The sequence below is a fragment of the Anabrus simplex genome, chromosome 5, assembly GCF_040414725.1.
Source record: "Anabrus simplex isolate iqAnaSimp1 chromosome 5, ASM4041472v1, whole genome shotgun sequence".
Classification (NCBI taxonomy): domain Eukaryota; kingdom Metazoa; phylum Arthropoda; class Insecta; order Orthoptera; family Tettigoniidae; genus Anabrus; species Anabrus simplex.
The window spans coordinates 254,536,335-254,555,798 of NC_090269.1; the positions used below are offsets into that span (position 1 = coordinate 254,536,335).

The following is a 19,464-nucleotide window of genomic DNA, read 5'->3' on the forward strand; positions in this document are numbered from 1 at the left end:
CATTTTAATTCCTGACAGAAAGAAGAGAAATCCAATATTAAAATTTGAGGAAATGCAGATCTACCTAACATTACATGCAAAAAGGGGAACGCAGGAATCTTCCCTTTGCCACACATAGGTAAAGTTTACATAGTTAGGTGATAGTTCTGCTTCACCTTATGCTGCTATCTCTACGCTGAAGCTAGCCCCAACCTCATCATCTGGCCTTCATCGGGAGACCTCCTCAATTAGTGTAGCACTCTCAAAATCCTGATGAAGATTGACACCTTAAGGTACAAACTCACAGCTCTATATATGGGGCTGGGTGATTGTTCTAGAAAATTAATTAAACTGTCTCATTGGTGGAACATGACATTGTAAGGCAGTAATCTGATTGGTTGATAAAGTCAAAAATAGCAGAAAGTAATCATATTAGCAAACCCGCAAACATGTACATTCCCGATCAAGTTAATTACATTTCAATCCACTAGGTGGAAGTTAGAAACAATAGTGGTGCCATCTTGTGAAGATACATTAAACTTTCTTGACATGGTAGAGTTCATGCAGTTGTAGTTACAGTACACTACTGTCAGTTGCTGAAGCGGGAGTTCAAACGCAGGAAGAGGGCTTATTAATGTCACAATTCTTCTCCTTTTCTCTTATTCCTTAACGTTTGTCCCACATACTAGCAGGGACTGTTTGTTTGTCTCACTATCTCTCTTTTTTTTTTTGCTAGTTGCTTTACGTCACACCAACATAGATAGGTCTTATAGCATTGATGGGACAGGGAAGGGCTAGGCGTGGGAAGAAAGTGGCCTTAATTAATTACAGCCCCAGCATTTGCCTGGTGTGAAAATGGGAAACCATGGAAAACCATCTTCAGGGCGGCTGACAGTAGGGTTCGAACCTACTCTCTCCCGAATACTGGATACTGGCTGCTCTTAAACGACTGCAGCTATCAAGCTCGGTGTTTGTTTCTCTGTCACCATTTTAAATGATCATGTGCTGTGTCAAAATGAAGGCGTGCAATTTTAGATTTTCATGTATAGTGTCAAGCCAGTGCTGTCTCAGTCAGCTTACTGGCCTTTTCCCATCAATCTGCAAGGTCAATCCAGTCTCTGCAACTGTTGTTTCAGCAGCTTGAAGTACATGCCCACAACAGCAGAGACGGCTTTTCATCATATTTCCAATGATTATTGTCACACCATATCGCTTGTGAACTTCATTATTGCAGACATGATCATGAAGTGTCAAGCCGGATATCCATTGGAGCATCTTTTGTTTCCATCATGCCAAGTTGCTGTTCCATCTCCTTAGTGGAAGGCCAGCATTCTGCATCATACAGAGCAACTGCTTGCACCACAGATCGATAAACTTTAGACTTTAGCCGGTCTGGAATCTTCTTATTACATAGGACACTAGTCACTGAGCATCACTTCAGCTATATGCTGCTCACATGATTTTTTATTTCAGAATTGAGAGTTCCATCTATAGTAATTGTCAAATAAAGATATGTAAATGACATTGTCTTTGGAAGGTCAACACCATTAATTTGAATCGTACCGAGCTCGAAAGCTGCAGTCGCTTAAGTGCGGCCAGTATCCAGTAATCGGGAGATAGTGGGTTCGAACCCCACTGTCGGCAGTCCTGAAGACGGTTTTCCGTGGTTTCCCATTTTCACATCAGGCAAATGCTGGGGCTGTACCTTAATTAAGGCCACGGCCGCTTCCTTCCCATTCCTAGGCCTTCCCTGTCCCAGTCCCATCGTCGCCATGAGACCTATCTGTGTCGGTGCGATGTAAAGCAAACAAAAAAAATTGAATCGTACTCAAATAATTTAGATCTGTTTTAAAATATTCAGTTTTCTTAATGCTGAGCTGTAGTCCAAATTTTGCAAGGCAGTTGGTCCATTTGGTCCTTGCCTGACTTCTAATTGTAGGTCATTCTTATTCCTCAGAGGCCAAAAGCACATCATCAGCATAGAGCAAGGTCCAAGATACAAATATCTCACCAACAGAAATAGGAAAATTACCAGGAAATCCAGCCATTGAATGTTGTATTGATTGTTGGGTTATAGTAAAGCAGTTTGACTCAATCTATCAGCTCTTCAGGGACATGGTGACCATGGAGAACATACTAGATCAAGTCAATGTGGTACACAATCAAATGCTTTTTTGAAGTCGAGGAAAGCAAGGTGTATGTACCTTGATTTCTCACAGTGCTTCTTGATGAGCACTTATACTTTCGCTCATGCAATGTAAAATAGTAGTATTTGATTGAGAATTTGCAGGCCATCATACTAGACATTAGATGTCCAAATTCAGCCAGAGCTACTAGTGGGGTGATGAAGAGCACAGTGGAGGTTTTTTGATTCTTGACTCCTTTTTTTTAAATTTGAGGATAATAGAGTATGGGATACTAGAATTAATGTAATTTTCTTTAAATATTCAATTTTTAAAATGTATTTTTATTTTGTTTTATTTTTCAGAGTCCTTTTTTTATTCTGGATTTGTGGATTAATGCTGAGGCACTAACATTTGACCCTTCAGAAGATGTTTTTGTGGATATTTTCACTATGCTTCTTGATTTATGGCATGACTATGTGGTTGGCATAAAGCCATTTCTAAGTGATCCATTTTTCGATCCTTTTATAGAGTAAGTATGGTATTTATTATCTTGATAATGAATTCTGGAAATCTTCTCTTCGTAGTTGGAGTTTGACCTTAACTTCCCTATTTGGTTTTGTTCTTCCCTCTACATCCCTTTATTTCTGCCTTTGTAGAATCTTCCTGATAACACCCATTGGTGCATCACATTTCTACTAGGGTTGTGCAATGTTTAAACTAAAACCGCCTTCCTGTGGCTTCTTCGCCACATGCAGAAACCGGGAAATGAATTGGTAGATCATATTACAAAGAGACAGTATCACTCAGTATCACATCTATCTGTGGATGTGCCAGATTAAAATATTTCCTCTCAGTTGCCTTGTGGCATCCTAGCATTGTGAGTTCGAGTACCTTGCTAACCAAACTCCGAGAGCAATAACAAGGATAAGGGCAATTGTCCATCTTCTTTCCAGTCTTCCTGGAGGGAGTTCATATGTTTATGCAGATAGAATATAGTATGTTGCAGTAAATCTCCAGAGGAGTTCATGGATCTCTCTGACCTTGGATGTAACTGTGTCATGCCAGAAACTCTCATTCGCATCTCAGCTGGTGATGAGACTACTTTTGATCTCATTATTCACTTTGCGAGTGAGTGTGAGCTTATTGAAGAGTTCTAAATTTTAAGTCTGTTGTTACTCACAAAATACACATCCCTCTTGATGTGGTTCTTTCTGTTTCAGTGCTTATCTTTATGTCTTTTCCATTTCTTCCAAATTTAATCATTGAACTTTGATTCAATATTTATTATTTTATTGTTCATTGAATACTTTTAGTGACTGATAACACTAACCTGAAAGAAAACCCACTTTTGTGTGGTATAAACTAAAACAGGTGGATTTTATTAATTTCATAACACTGAATTCAAAATTAATTTTATTTTGCCTTATTACATCTGTTAAATGGCAATTGTACAAACGGTTATTGTATTGTTACGTAATTAATTGAATTACGCATGCAGAGTAGAGAGAGAAGACATACAAACTAAACAAGTTATCAAGCAAAGGAAATGATACATAAATTGAAAGCTTACTCACATTTATTCGGTCCTATTTTTCCATTTCCCATATTATTTGTGTGTTTTTGAAGTTTATGAGTGCTCTCTGGAAGGATCTTCAGGTGCAATGGACCAACAGTAATCGACCATCATGTTTACATCCCAACATCCCTGGTAGCACCATTCTGCATCTTTAAGGTCCTGGTGAAACCTTTCACCTTACTCTTCACTTATGGCTCCTAAATTTGGAGGGAAGTAGTCCAGGTGTGACGTTAAGAAATGAAGCTTTTAAGCTCATATTACAGCTGAGTTAATTAGACTTGTCCATCATATTTCTTACAATTTCTTTCTATAGAGGGTCCTTGATGTTGCCAAGAAATTTTGTCACTATTTCCTTCAATGCGTTCCATGCATCTTCCTCAATTTTGGTCATCGTATCTGTAAAATTTTTGTCCATCACAGTTTATGAATCTGTGATCCATCAAATATTCCTTCTTTGATTTATCATCTGATAATGTGTCTTCCTCCGTAGGGTAACGGTTAGCGTTATTAGCTGCCGTCCTCTATTCCTGGTACTGCCAGAAATTTAAGTATGGCAGGAGGGCGGGAATGTGGTTGAAATGGTACACGCAGTTCATCTCCAATGTGAGTGTGCCTGAAAAGAGCTCCACCAACTCGGCATGAGGCAACGAATGTACTTTTACTTTATCTGATAATGTGGAAAATATCATGCATAATTATTTGAAGCATGAACTATTTTTATTTAATGCCATAACATTCTGTTTCATCATTCCTAATTTGTGCGAGGGTGAAAGTAAAATATTCTTACGGTCAACAAGATTTGCATTCGAGACACTTTTGGATCCTGGTTGCTCCCTTTCAAGCCAGTGTACAGAATCCCAAAGTTTATTCTGTGCCCTGCTATCCCATTCACATAGGAAACAGGGAAATTTTGTGTAGTGTTTTTTTTTTGTCCCAGCAGCAATCCAGTGACCTTCAAGTCACTGCAGATTTGCCACTCATGCTCATGATATTTAATTCTTTCAAGCACTAACCTTTACTCATATGCTTGGACAGCTTTGTGGAGTGTGCAAGTGGTATGGAAGCCAGAATGTTGCTGCTGTGAAGCAAAACAGCCATAAGACTTCTTTAAGAAGAGTCAATAAAAAGGTGCCAGTTGCTAGGATCATGCTCTTTCTCTCCCAATCGATGCAGAAGATTTTGAACATCCATACAAAATACAAGTTGATTCTTGTTAATATTTTCAAAATTCTTTCTCACGATTCTTGTAACAGGAAAATGTAACCCCAGTTGCCAACACATCCTTTTCTTGTAGTACTGAGCCAAGTAATTCACTTTTTTTTTTTTTTTGTTAAATCGAAATCCCTTGTTGATTCATTCAGTTCATACTGTGCAGATTTGTTTGTTGGTGTGTCATATTGATGTAGTTCAAAATCCATTTCTTCTGCATCTGATTGCAAGGAACTGCTTTCAGTTTCATCACTCAAGTTACCAGGTAGAGTAGGTACTGGTAAGTCAGATCCATGAGGAACAGGTCAAATAGCTGACAAGAGGTTTGTATATTTAATTTTGTTAATGTTTTCCTTATTGTAACTGACAATGTTTGTCAAGCAAAATTAACACATGTCATAATGATTTTTCTGCTCTCGCCATTGCACGGGTATGAGAAACGGCATTATATTTCATTTACACTCATACCAGGAACAGAGTCCTTCAACATAGGTATTGCATGCAATATGCTGTGCAAAAGATTTGTCTTGATTCTCTAACTTTCAATTGGAAGTAAGAAAAATAAAGTTTCTTCACGAATGAGTCTATTTGATGCATCTTGGAATCAAACATATAAATTCCACAAATGTAACAAAACTTTTGAGTACTTTGTTTCCACTGCCTTCTGTGCACCCCTGATACACTGGTCATGATGGTCTTAAAATACTAATATAAAAGTTTCATAAAAAATGATTGATTGAAACACTTTTTATATTCACCTTAATGTACGTATGCCTGGATATAAATTAATGTAAAAGACTCACTAAAAGCGTACTTGCTGTGGTGTTTCCCAAGCAAAACTGACTATATCAACCTAGTTGATCTTGAAAAGGAGTGACAGCCGAACATAAACATTGGATAAGGACTGGGGTTTAAAATACTTCTGTTTATACAAATGGTTTGAGATAGCAACTCTGCTCTGTCTTATCTCCAATCCATTTTCCCTTGTGCCCTTAATATTGCGTATCTAAATTTCTAGAAAACGAACTGAGCACTTTGGCCCTCATGTGTGTCTTTATCTGCCATCTTCATGCATGGGAATAATCACGTTTTTTCCTCCCTTGATGCAGAATATACTATTATTCCAAAGCGAGTTGCGTGAGAACATCTCTCATCATTACATCTTACGAATTCAGATATTACAAAACATAATTACATCAAAACTAGATGTGATATGATAAAAATGACATCATATTGGACTCAGGGCATTGATTTCCATTTTTGTCAATTCCTATTTTACCACAAAATCATGTTGGCTAGTGTAATCTGTTTGTTTTAATCCTTTAGGCAACAATCCCTGCTGCAACCCAGACAGTTAATTGTTCTTTTTCTTTATTTTACCACTTTTCCCACACCCTTGTGGTTGTGGGTGCTAGCTGTGTCATGCATGTGGATTTGGCCCCATTTTACGGTTGGAATCCCTTCCCGACACCAACCCTATGTGGAGGGATGTAATCACTATTGCGTGATTCTGTGGTGATTGGTAGTGTGGTGTATTGTCTGAATTTGAAGAGGAAAGTTTTGGGGCAAACACAAATAGCCAGTCCCTGAGCCAGAAGAATTAATCAGAAGTGATTAAACCCCTGACATGGCCACAAAACGAACCCAGGACCCTCCGAACTGAAGGCCTTGACACTGACTGTTTTGGTGCCAGTTATTAGCAGGCTGCAAAATGTGTGCTACATTACCTTAAGGGGTCATTGGACTTAGGCATCTTGCTGGTTATGTTGATGCTGACTGAACTGCCTGCATTGACGACAGGAGATCCTACACTGGATATGCCTTCACAATAAGTGGAAGTCCTGTTTTCTGGGAGTCAAGAAAACAGCGCACCCTTGCGCTTTCATCTACAGAGTCTGAGTACATGGCTCTCAGCGACACCAAAGAGGCAATACGCCTACGACTGCTGTCTGAGAAGATTAGCAAGAGTCTACTGCCAGCTGTCAATCTGTACATTGGCAATCAAGGAGCACAAAAATTGGCCGAGAACCCTGTGTTCCACTCATGTACAAAGCATATTCATGTGCATCATCATTTTGTTATGGAATCTCTGTCTACGGAGGAAATCAACATGAAGTACCTTGCAACGGAAGAGATGCCAGCTGATGTGTTCACAAAAGAACTACACATTGTCAAGCATTGGAAGTGTTTAGGTGATTGAATAATTGACTGATTGAAGGGTAAGAGGTGAAAGACGAAAGAACTTTCTGAGTGATAAATTCAAAGTAATGGTTAGGTCATATTTCTAACGAAACTAAGAGAGAATGACATGTGGACATAAGGTGATAAAATTATAGAGCATCTGGCGAAGGGACCATGAGCTAGCATGTGGGGACATGTGACTGACTTGTAGAACAAAGAGCACTCGGGCTGATTCTTTTTCTTAGGACAACTAGAATCTCATGGAGATTGGAGACAATACACAGCACAAGACATGGAATACTACCACAGATTGGATGGATTTTTAACTCCAGCTTCTTGGGTGAATTGCCAGTATTGTAGTCTTTGGTTCAGAGAGCTCTGCATTCAAATCCCACCTGCACTGAGATTTTAACTGTGTATGGCTAATTGTTTAGCTCAGGGAGTGGGTGTTTATGTTCATCTTAATATACATCCTCAGCTACACCACTAACCACCACAGAAACATCATTCCGCATCAGGTTGGTGGCAGGAAGGAAACACAGCCATAAAACTAGGCCAAATCTACACAAAATGCTGACCCCAAGGAAAAAGGGGAGAAGGTCAGAAAAAATAAGATTGGATGAATTACTGTATTAATCCATATCTTTATAAACCTTTAATATCACTACAGAAGTAAGCAAGCACTACTACTACTACACTATACTGCACTTCACAGCCACCTTTGTTAATCAGTGGTAGTGTGCCAACCGCCAGATCCCATGTTTGCAGGTTCAAATCAGCAGAGGTAATTTTTGATATTGATTTTTGAAGGATGGAAAAGTTACCCATTCAGTGCTCCATTATGTACAATGTTGGCACGTGAAAGATCTTTGGACCGGGCGAGTTGGCCATGCGGTTAGGAGCGCGCGACTGTGAGCTTCCATCCGGGAGATAGTGGGTTCGAATCCCACTGTCGGCAGCCCTGAAGATGGTTTTCCATGGTTTCCCGTTTTCACACCAGGCAAATGCTGGGGCTGTACCTTGTTTAAGGCCATGGCCACTTCCTTCCAGCTCCTAGGCCATTCCTATCCCAGTGTCGCCATAAGACCTATGTGTCGGTGCAACGTAAAGCAACCAGCAAAAAAAAAAAAACTAAACTCTGGTGACATATTTGGTGTTTACCGTACAAATTAATTAGTGACTTGACTTACTTGACTTATTTCCTGTGACTCCTTCAGGAGCATAGGGCTTCGATGAATTTTTGCCAGCGGACTCTGCTGCGGGCCATCTGACGTGCTAAAGGTCGTCAGCTTTTTGTCCGTCCGGCTATTTCTCATCTCTGTTTCTTTAATAGGTTTATTTAAGAGCTTACAAGTTATTGGCCCATAAACTCAGAGTGCCTTGGTGGGGCTGCCACCTTAAGGCCAAGCCACTGGCCATTACACAGATGTTGGTGTACATACTGAAGAAAGAACATTTCCTCTCCTCTTCTTAACAGTGTATACTTCGGTTATACCACCGATACTTGGTCGCCATTTACCCAATCTGTGTTAACAGGGAGCACCACGAGAAGGTTGGGTTTGACATTTGGTTGAGAGAGGCTATGTATTTAAAGTTAAGAACTTCATTTTGGTCCTTATTGAATCTAGATTTATACTATAATTTGAGGATAATTATGTCCACCTTTTCAATACAAATACAATGTGACGTCATTAACACATCACAAATTCTAATAAGGAACTGTTTTGCCCACTAAAAAAATCATTACTCAAGGGACCTCTATAATGGACAAATAATGTTTTAAAGTCTAAAATAATATCAGCCGAACTTATCATTTTACTCGATTTGCTGTTAGATAACCAAACTGCATTAACGCAAGATGTTGAGATACCAAAGACTTCTACTGTAACATATCTCTACACCTAGTACAAATAGGTTACTGTTTCCAATTTGTTAATAGGTGAACTCATTTTAATACATGTCATTTTTAGGTATTTTTGACCAAAATGCACAATTACCTTTAAACGCCTAGTAATTATAAAAATTTTCAAAGATTGAAATTGTTTTTTTAACTGGATGCTAAATCAATATTTTGTAATATTTAAAGAACCTGATAAAGCTTTAACTTTAGTCAAAAATTGTATAGAAGTAATAAGTCATAATATGTTGCATATAATATGCTACCAATTTTAATCTTAAGTTTTAGGACTACACCAAAAAAAACATTTTTAATAGTTATGTAAGAATATGGTCAATTTTTATATATATTTATATTGTATGTTATGTTAATATTGTACTTAAGCCTTGTCACAAAGTTTCCTATGGCTGGGCATACAAATAATGCCAAAACCAGTCCCAATATTTTGAAAGGTAATAAATTTGTGATGTGTTAATGACGTCATATTGTATTTGTATTGAAAAGGTGGACATAATTATCCCCAATTTATAGTGTAGAGGCTATGTATTACACATCATCAGCCCTTGCTCCCCAAATTAATTAGTACCTAGCCATAAAATTCCCAACAGAGATCCCGTTCACTCTGCCATCTTGTACAGTACAGTAAGATGGAATGTCAGAATTGATGTTCATGCAGCAAAAATGGCGTCAGATTGAAATACCTGTACATAGTAGCTGAGGCCATATCATCATCATCATCATCATTATCACCACCACCATTATTGAAGAAATCAGTTAGATGTGATGCACTAAAAAATTTTTGTATTAGCTTTTTTTTTTTTCAAAATATATTGTCCTCGGACACTCCCGGCACTAAAAGCCATACGCCATTTCACTTCATTTTCAAAATATATTGCTGGAATATGGAAGAAAGTGATAAATTAGGGTATTCTTCTTCTGCTTCTTGGTATTTTTCTCAATTTATTGTGGTTGGCACTGGAGTGGCTATTCTGTTTGTTTAAAGATTTTGTTTTTGCCTCTTTTTGTAACGGACTTCCCACAGTGATAAGTAAGAAACATATATGATATTGAATAAAACATCATGAACTCAGTAAACAGAGGCTTAGTAGATACCGGTACATCATTAATTATGGCAATAATAATAATAATAATAATAATAATAATAATAATAATAATAATAATAATAATAATAATAATAATAATAATAATAATAATAATAATAATTGTACCGGGCGGTACACCTCCACGCCGCTAATTCAAACATTGCGCCAGTTGAAGTGTTCTGAACTATGTCGGTTTCGATTTGTTTTTGTTTTCTCTTTAGTAAGAAGTGTGAACATTCTCTTCTTGATGGCACTACTTAAGAACTACTATTGTGCACCCTAGTGCGAAGTGAAGGAACTTTTTTTTGAAGAAATTTGCTATTCATTTGTTCTTTGTTAAATTTCTTCCAGTCATTGTTTGGGTTGGCAGTATAACCCTTCTCTTTCCGCCAGTTTTGAATTTGACCAATAAGGAATTTCTATAATTAATTTTCCACCAATAAGGTGCTTCTTCTTCGTCTGGTGTATTAGTTTTTGCCATTATCCAATAAAATTTTGTGGGCGGGTTGTAATCATTCATGAAACGTCTCGAAATTTCCACGAGGGTATATAAACTGCTGATGTTCTGGTCTCGGGGCCAATTCAGTAACATCTCTCCTAGTGTGATTATGTAGCAGGGGGCGGGAAGCACCTCTTTCTTTGGGCAGCAGTTCATCCATAAGGTAATGGCCATTTCATAACTTCATTTCTCGCTAGCTCAGCAGTTTAACCCTCGGGGCAGGTTAGAAAAATTTTCCCATGTAACCCATCTTTAAAATGTAATAGACACTTGGTAAAACTTCGGCTCTTTAACTGTAAATTGGGATAGAGAGTGCTAACCCTCTCGAGCTCCCCCTCCTATTGTTTTGAGGTGACTTTGTTTTCACAACCGTTTCTTCTTTTTTTAAATGTAATAAAGTCTTCTTATACAAGTCACCTCTTTAGTATGGGATTAGCCCTTGTGTATACGGCCTAGTGCCAAATAGGTAAAAGTGTATTAGGAGTGCAAGTTACGCCTCCAGTCAAGTTGGAATTTTGGGCCATATAATTAACCTGTTTTTTTTTTTATAGAATAGGCCTCAGTAGGTTGGGTATCATTACCCCTGTTCTTGTGTGCCCGGAGGGCAGCTTGAAGGTGGAGTTTGGTGTGGCCTTTGAATTGGCTTGAACTTTGAGAGCGGGTTGCTCTTTCTTAAAAATGTATTTTCTGTGTGCCTCGAGCAGGCTTAACTGGGTAATTGGGAGCTAGTGCTCCTTGGCATGATTGGGGTTTTCTGCCCCTTTGTTGAACTTTGTATATAGGTAAAGTTGGGCTCATTGCTCAAGGATTGCGTGTCTGGGCTCGAAGCCCAAATCCATTAACAAATTGCAATTGTACATTCTTAATTTGTTGATATGCTACTGAGTACCTGTTATACTTGTTATTTCTTGATCCTGAAAAGAAAATATAACCTTTGTTAAATTTTAAATTAACTTTAATTTCATAGTTGAGACCTGTTCCAACCAGCACCTTCTTTCACCTCTGCTGTTCCACAGATCCCTAATAATAATAATAATAATAATAATAATAATAATAATAATAATAATAATAATAATAATAATAATAATTAATATGATCTCAGCTACCATATGCAGACATTTTAATTTGACGCCATCTGGCTGTCTGCTCGTCAATTTTGAGGTTCCGTTTTACTCTATGTCTACAGTACTAGATGGCAGAGTAAACTGAATCTCTCTTTTATATGCTTACATTGTCCAACATGGAGTGTTACACGGACTTCTTCCACCCTTCAAACATCCGACTAGCTCTACTGGATTAGAACCCGCTATCTTGGGATCCGGAGGCCGATACTCTACCACTGATCCACAGAGGCAGAGATAGTCCAAGATGATAGAACTGACACACATTTTTGGTGTAGGCTGAGTGAACATTAGGGCCATGTGCACCTCCAGAAGTGGAAATCTTGTTTCTTAAATTTTACGACTTTGTGACGAAGATTCAAACCCACGTCCTTCCGGGCAAACCAAGCACGCCTTTACCGCCTCGGCCAGGCAAACCCAACATAAGCATTAGACTTTCTACAATTAACCTCCAGTCACTCTTTTTTTGAAATCATTAAAGCACTTCAGCCAAAGGAAAGGTGTGTCAGGACAGATTGTGAAGACAGTTGATAACCTTTTTGCGGCAGAAGCACCAGCTGTTCTGCCCATGACCTGAATAGTTGTTGGTAGCAGCTTTGACATTGACGTAGAGCTTTACTGCAATACTGAAAGGAAGAAATAATAAATCATTTTATAATTAGTAGTGACATCCTTCAGAAGAACAGTAATGTTGGACTTGATAATACTTACCTGGTACTTTTCTGTCCTTGCGTCTTGTTGGTTCCCCAAGGTAGTGATTCTCACTCTTAGGAGTACTATTACGATCTCCCTATATACTCTACATTTCCCTACCTTGCTTGGCGCTGCTTGCTCCAATTCTACGCTCGCCGCATGATGTACTCTGCTCACCTACTGTCAACTCAACTGATTACGTCAGCTGTGCTACACTTTGCCGTGCTTGTGTACTGTGCACCACGTGACTTTATTCTTTCTAGAACTCGCTAGTGTGTATAGCCTTCGCTTCGTTTCTGGAAACTCCCTTTCCTCTTTAAATTGTTCTCTCCGCCCATCCATCCTGGAGTCGGGCTTTCGTGGCGGAGTGGTGGATTTACACACGCTAACAACTGTGTGCTGTGCTATTATGTCAACTTCAGCTGGACATTATCTGCTACAACTCGGTGAGCAAAGCTTATAACACGTTTGTTTACATTTGGACTTTACCTTCATTCTGGCATTTGCCTATTATAAACACTTTACTCAGTCGAGTGGCAATGCTTCGCTTTAAAACTTTCACATAGACTCTTTCTACTTATGAACTGCGCTACAGACTATTTGCAAAACGAAAGCTTCTTCAGTTCTCATTTATGATCTATTGGTACTGCTAAACTATTCAATTACCCGGTGAAGAAGATCCTTTCTCATCCTAGTCCCCTTTCCCTTCCCATGCGTCCTTTTTCTTTTCAGGGTTTTGGTTTTGATGCATATTGTATACTTTTGTAAATGTGGCACATCTTTTTTAGATTTTTCTTCCATTTCCAAATTTTTATCTGGTTGTTAACTTATGGTTGTTAAAATATATTTATATATTATTTTGCACTGTTAATCTGGTCATCTTCTTTTGGGCCTAGTTCCTTCCTTACTGCGTGATTTTCCTCATCATAGCCTACTTCTTATTATATTTTATTAAGCACGTTTGATCATCTAACGTTATCTTATCAATTATGGTACATTTTATTTCATTGTGGTATATCAAACTATAATATTTTCCTGTCATCGCCCCGACAGTATTGGTAGCAGATCAACTCGGGTTCGATTCCTGTCTTTTCTTTTTCTTTGCCTTTTGCGTCTTTTTATGATGGCTTGTTTTTCCGATAATTTTTCTCCTTATCAATCTGATACTTCTTCTACTTCTTCTTCTGCTCCTCTTAATTTGTCTGCTCCAAACCCTTTTCTTAAATATGATATACATTCTACTAGTTCTTTTTTCTTCTACAGATTCTGTTTCGTCTTCTGAGTTATCCTTTGCAACTTCTTCACCAACAAAAGCACCCTTTAGGGATTATATGGCTTTCCTTCCGCCTGACAAAACTTTGCTCTGTCAATCGCCCTCTCCCCCACCTTTCTCTCCCACCGCCCCCCCTCAGCCTACACCACCACCTACTCCGTCTCCGCAATTTTTGTATTAATCTTCTAATCCTTTTTCTACTTCTCATTCCGATGCTATAAATTTCCATCTTATTAAGACTTCTGACGACTTAGTCCCCCAGCTCACTTCTACGCATTCGCGTGTACTCACCCTTTGGTTGTTTTCTGCTCAGAAATTTTTTAAATTGAATCTTGCTCCATTTTACAACTGCTTTCTCTTTTGTATCCTAAAACTACAGGCCACTTCAGCAATTTCTTGTTACAACATATGTCTGCTTGTTCTGATTGGTTTCAATTCCGCTCTCTTGTGCATAATTATTTTCTTCCCTATGAAGTTTGCCAACAATTAAGCTCGGTATTCTTACGTCGTCATCAACGCCCTGACGAACCCACTTATGACTTTTTAGATTCTCTTATCACCTTTGCTGACATTCTTGCTCTCTCCGAACATCCTCAAGAAATCATTTCGCTTGTTCGTTTTTATGCTGCCCCTCCGTTTCGACTCTTAATTAACCCCTTTTCTCCTCCTACTTCTATTTCTTATCTTTATCATCTAGCTCAAATGGATACCTTTAATTCCTACAGTAATGCTTCGTATTATGCTTCTGTTCCCCCTCCTTTTCCTACCTTTTCTTCTCCACTTCCCTCTTCTTTTCCTTCTTCTTCTCTTACTCCTCCGCCCATCTCTTCGCTTTCTTGTTTCCGCTGTCAAGGCTGAGGTCATCTTGCCATTAATTGTCCCACTCCACGTTCGGGAAACGCTCCCTCCCGCCGTGTGTAGGCAGCATTCGGTCCATGGGGGAAAATCTGCCATCTGCTGTCCCGTGCTCGACTCCATCTTCTCACATTCTGGCTCTACTTCAGAATATTCCTTCTATTGCTTTGTTAGATTCTGGGGCCTCTCTTTCACTTATCAGTTCCTCGTTTTTCCAACAGCTACTGCAATTACACCCTTATCTGCAATTACATTCTTCAGATTTATTCTGCACTTCTATCTCACGTCACCCCTTAAATATTTTGGGTCAACTTATTCTTACAGTTAAGATTTCTAAATTTTCTTGGTCTTTTCCTTTTTATGTTGCTCAGGATCTTCCTATTCCCCTTATACTAGGTTATAATTTTTTTTCTCATACTGGTCGCATTCTCCACTCTCACACATCTTCCATCTCTTTTCACTTTGATTCTGTAACTAGTATTCCGTTGATTAATCCTTCTGATTACCCTACGTCGTTCCGTTTGTCTCACCCGCATATTTATGTTACTCAGTCTCAACAGGAAGTCTTAACTTCACTTCTTGATGAATTTTCTGACGTCGTTACGGAACAACTTGGTACTGTTCGCAATTATGAGGCCCACATTGATCTTTTGGACCACTCTCCCGTCAGACCCCCCCCTTACCATCTTAGTCAACCTCGCATGCAACTTTTGGAACGGCACATATCCCAAATGCTAACTGATGGCACTATTATCCCTTCTACCTCCAATTATGCTACTCCTGCCTTTCTGGTTAATAAGCCTGACAATTCTATGCGTTCCGTAGTTGATTATCATCATCTCAACAATAAGATTCAATATGATGCCTATCCTCTACCTAAGTTACAAAACGCCTTTCAGTTTTTTACTAATGCCAAATATTTTTCTATTTTTGATTGCAACTCTGCCTTTCATCAAATTCCTCTTGATGCGGCTAGTTCTAAACTTACTGCCTTTATTACCCCTAATGGCCTCTCTCAATTTACTAAGTTGCCTTTCGGTTCTCAAGTCATGCAACGCCTTGTTGACTCCCTTTTTTCGGACATTAAATATAAATATCTTTATCCCTATGTCGACGATTTATTGATCTTTTCTCCTGATTTTGATTTTCATATCTTTCATCTTACTGAAGTACTCTCTCGTCTTCGTACTGCTGGTCTCACTATTAACCCTTCCAAGCTCTGTCTTGCTCAAACCTCCGTAAAATTTTTAGGTCATACCATTTCTTCTCAAGGCGTTTCTGTTGATCCTGATCGTACTGCTGCTATTACTCAACTTTCTCCTCCTAAAAACATCAAACAACTACGTACTTTTCTTGGTATGGTTTCTTTTTATAATCGTTTTATTCCCAATTTTTCTCACATTGCTGAACCATTGCACTATCTTAAATGTAAGGGTGTTAAATTTCTTTGGACTTCTACTCAACAACAGGCCTTTTCTACCCTTAAATCTCTTCTTGTTAAAGCTCCCATTCTACAGTTTCCCGATTTTTCTTTACCCTTCAAGGTCCACACTGATGCTTCTGATCATGCTATTTCTGGAGTTCTTCATCAAATTGTTCAGGATACACCTCTACCTATTGCTTATTTTAGTAAATTACTTTCACCTGCCGAACGCACTTACTCTATTTATGAGCGAGAGGCTTTAGCTTTAGTCACTACTCTAGAACATTTCTCTGACTACCTTGATCACAAGGAATTTCTCGTCAAAACTGATAACCAAGCCCTTTCATGGCTCCTTTCTAATGCCCCTAAAATCGGCAAAACTGGCCGCTGGTTGCTCCGTCTTTCCTGTTTTAAATTTTCTATTAAATTTATCTCTAGTACTCAGAATTGTCCTTTTGTTTTCTCTAAAGGTTTACTTCTCTTCAAACCCACACCTAAGTCTTCTCCCAGAGTTGTCGTCCCTTCTATTTTACAGCCCATGATACTTTCCTATTATCATTCTTCTCCTGTAGGCGGGCATTTTGGATTTGCTAAAACTTACGCCCGCATTGCCTCTCTTTATTTTTGGTCTAATTTGCGTAATTCTGTCCGTCACTATGTTTCCACATGCCAACCCTGTCAGTTAGCTAAACCTCTCAATTCTAGATCTGCTGGCCCTCATTCTGCTCTTCCCCCCACCTACCCAGCTCACACCTTTTTTATTGATCTGGTCGGACCTCTTGTTCGTTCATCACGTGGTAACACCTATATTTTTTCTTTATTGGACAGTTTTTCCAAATATTTGGTACTCCACCCTTTACGTAAAATCTCTTCTTCTATTGTTATCAATCTTCTTTCCAACGTTATATTTCCTCTTATCGGTTTGCCTTCAAATTTAGTTTCTGACAATGCATCTATCTTTACCTCGAAAGCTTTCTTTCAAATGTGCTTTCAACTTGGAATTAAGAAGATCAGTATTTCTCCTTATTATCCGCAGGCTAACAATGTCGAACGCTATCACAGAAATCTTAAAATTGCTCTTTCCATTTTTCATTCCTCCTATCATAAGGACTGGGATCGCAATCTTTCTGATTTAGTTCTTGCCTTTAATTCCAGTGTAAATTCTTCCACCCGATTCACTCCTGCTAAATTGTTTCTGGGTCGTGATCTTCACACCCCTTTGTCACTCTCTTGGGATCTTCATCCCCTTTTAGAATCAGATGATTCTCAATCTCTTCCATCTCTTTGGTCAGAAGCTCTTTCCAATCTTCAAGCTGCTCAACTTCTCTCCAAGAAAACTCATGATTTCCGTCATCGACCCTCCACCTTTAAACTAGGTGATTTGGTTCTTTTACGTAACCATCCCCAAAGTTCTGCTAGTGACCAGATTTCTGCGAAATTAGCTTCCCGCTGGTTAAGCCCATTTCACATTATTTCTTTGCCTACCCCTGCTAATGCCCTTTTACAGTCTACTTCTGATCCTGTTGATGTCAAACGTGTGCAATCTCTCAGCTAAAGAAATTCAATACTTCTATTTCTGATAAATAATATATTTTTCTCCTTTTTCTTTCTTTCCCCACCCTTTTCTCTTTTCCTTTTCTTGGGAATTGATTTTCTTCCCGGACTGATACTTCTTGTTTTATACCCATCTTTGTTCGGGTCTCTCTTTCCTAGCGCTGTTCAGTTATTATATATATATATATATATATATATTTTTTGGGTCCTTTGAATTTTGACCTTTTTTTCTTTTTGTTATATTCTTGCTCCTCGATGCTGTGGTCCATCACTCCGTCACGACCCGCACTCCCCATGAGAGGTTTGATGAACCTTTTCTTTTTTTTGCTCTCATGGAATTCCTTTCATGTATCTGCCACTAAATTGTTATATATCTTTGTGCCACATATATATATACATTTGCTGTATTTTTTTATATTGTACCTTTTTGTAATATGTGTATCTATATCTAAAAATTGTGTTAACTTATGAACCCTTTATTTTTGGACCGGTCCAGTTTCTTGTCATCCTCGTATTCATTTTTCTCATCTTCATCTCCCCCTCCATCCTTCTCGCCATCTTCCTTTGTTCTAGTCCTTCCCATCTCTTCCAGTTTCTTTCTTCATTGCCTCTTTTCTTCATTGGGTACTCTGTCTTTCGCCGTCTGCTTTCTGCTTCTAGCGTACAAACTTCGCTCTTTCGAGTTGGCGCCACTTGTGAAGACCGCTACGCTTTCGTTGCTCCGTCACCTACACGCTGCTACTTCATCTGCATGCTCTGTTTGCTTCCTGGATGCTCTGCTACTCTCCCTACTTCATCTGCACGCTTCTTCATATTTGGACGCTTCGCTTTCGCCAGCATGTGGGGAATATTATTACAATCTCCCTATATACTCTACATTTCCCTACCTTGCTTGGCGCTGCTTGCTTCAATTCTACGCTCGCCGCATGATGTACTCTGCTCACCTACTGTCAACTCAACTGATTACGTCAGCTGTGCTACACTTTGCCGTGCTTGTGTACTGTGCACCACGTGACTTTATTCTTTCTAGAACTCGCTAGTGTGTATAGCCTTCGCTTCGTTTCTGGAAACTTCCTTTCCTCTTTAAATTGCTCTCTCCGCCCATCCATCCTGGAGTCGGGCTTTCGTGGTGGAATGGTGGATTTACACACACTAACAACTGTGTGCTGTGCTATTATGTCAACTTCAGCTGGACATTATCTGCTACAACTCGGTGAGCAAAGCTTATAACACGTTTGTTTACATTTGGACTTTACCTTCATTCTGGCATTTGCCTATTATAAACACTTTACTCAGTCGAGTGGCAATGCTTCGCTTTAAAACTTTCACATAGACTCTTTCTACTTATGAACTGCGCTACAGACTATTTGCAAAAAGAAAGCTTCTTCAGTTCTCATTTATGATCTATTGCTATTGCTAAACTATTCAATTACCCGGTGAAGAAGATCCTTTCTCATCCTAGTCCCCTTTCCCTTCCCATGCGTCCTTTTTCTTTTCAGCGTTCTGGTTTCGATGCATATTGTATACTTTTGTAAATGTGGCACATCCTTTTTAGATTTTTCTTCCATTTCCAAATTTTTATCTGGTTGTTAACTTATGGTTGTTAAAATATATTTATATATTATTTTGCACTGTTATTCTGGTCATCTTCTTTTGGGCCTAGTTCCTTCCTTACTGCGTGATTTTCCTCATCATAGCCTACTTCTTATTATATTTTATTAAGCACATTTGATCACCTAACGTTATCTTATCAATTATGGTACATTTTATTTCATTATGGTATATCAAACTATAATATTTTCCTGTTGTCGCCCCGACAGTACGTCTAACAGGATCGTTAGACCAACCAGAGTGCTGACCACGTTCCTTCGAAACTCTGCAAGAGAGAGTTTTTGTGTCTAGAAGTCTGCGTCTTATAGTACACAAGCAGTGCATTTACAACGGCAGTACCAAAAAGAATGTCATCTGCAACTTA

At 38.8% G+C, this 19,464-nt stretch overlaps 1 protein-coding gene across 1 annotated transcript in view; it reads left to right on the forward strand.

The window, feature by feature from the left end:
- Positions 1-19,464, forward strand: part of Dhc16F (Dynein heavy chain at 16F) — a 1,052,459-nt gene that overhangs the window by 98,275 nt on the left and 934,720 nt on the right. The window contains exon 6 of the mRNA XM_068227815.1: positions 2,468-2,634. Coding sequence (XP_068083916.1) covers positions 2,468-2,634 — 167 coding nt within the window. The remainder of the gene's footprint in view (positions 1-2,467; positions 2,635-19,464) is intronic.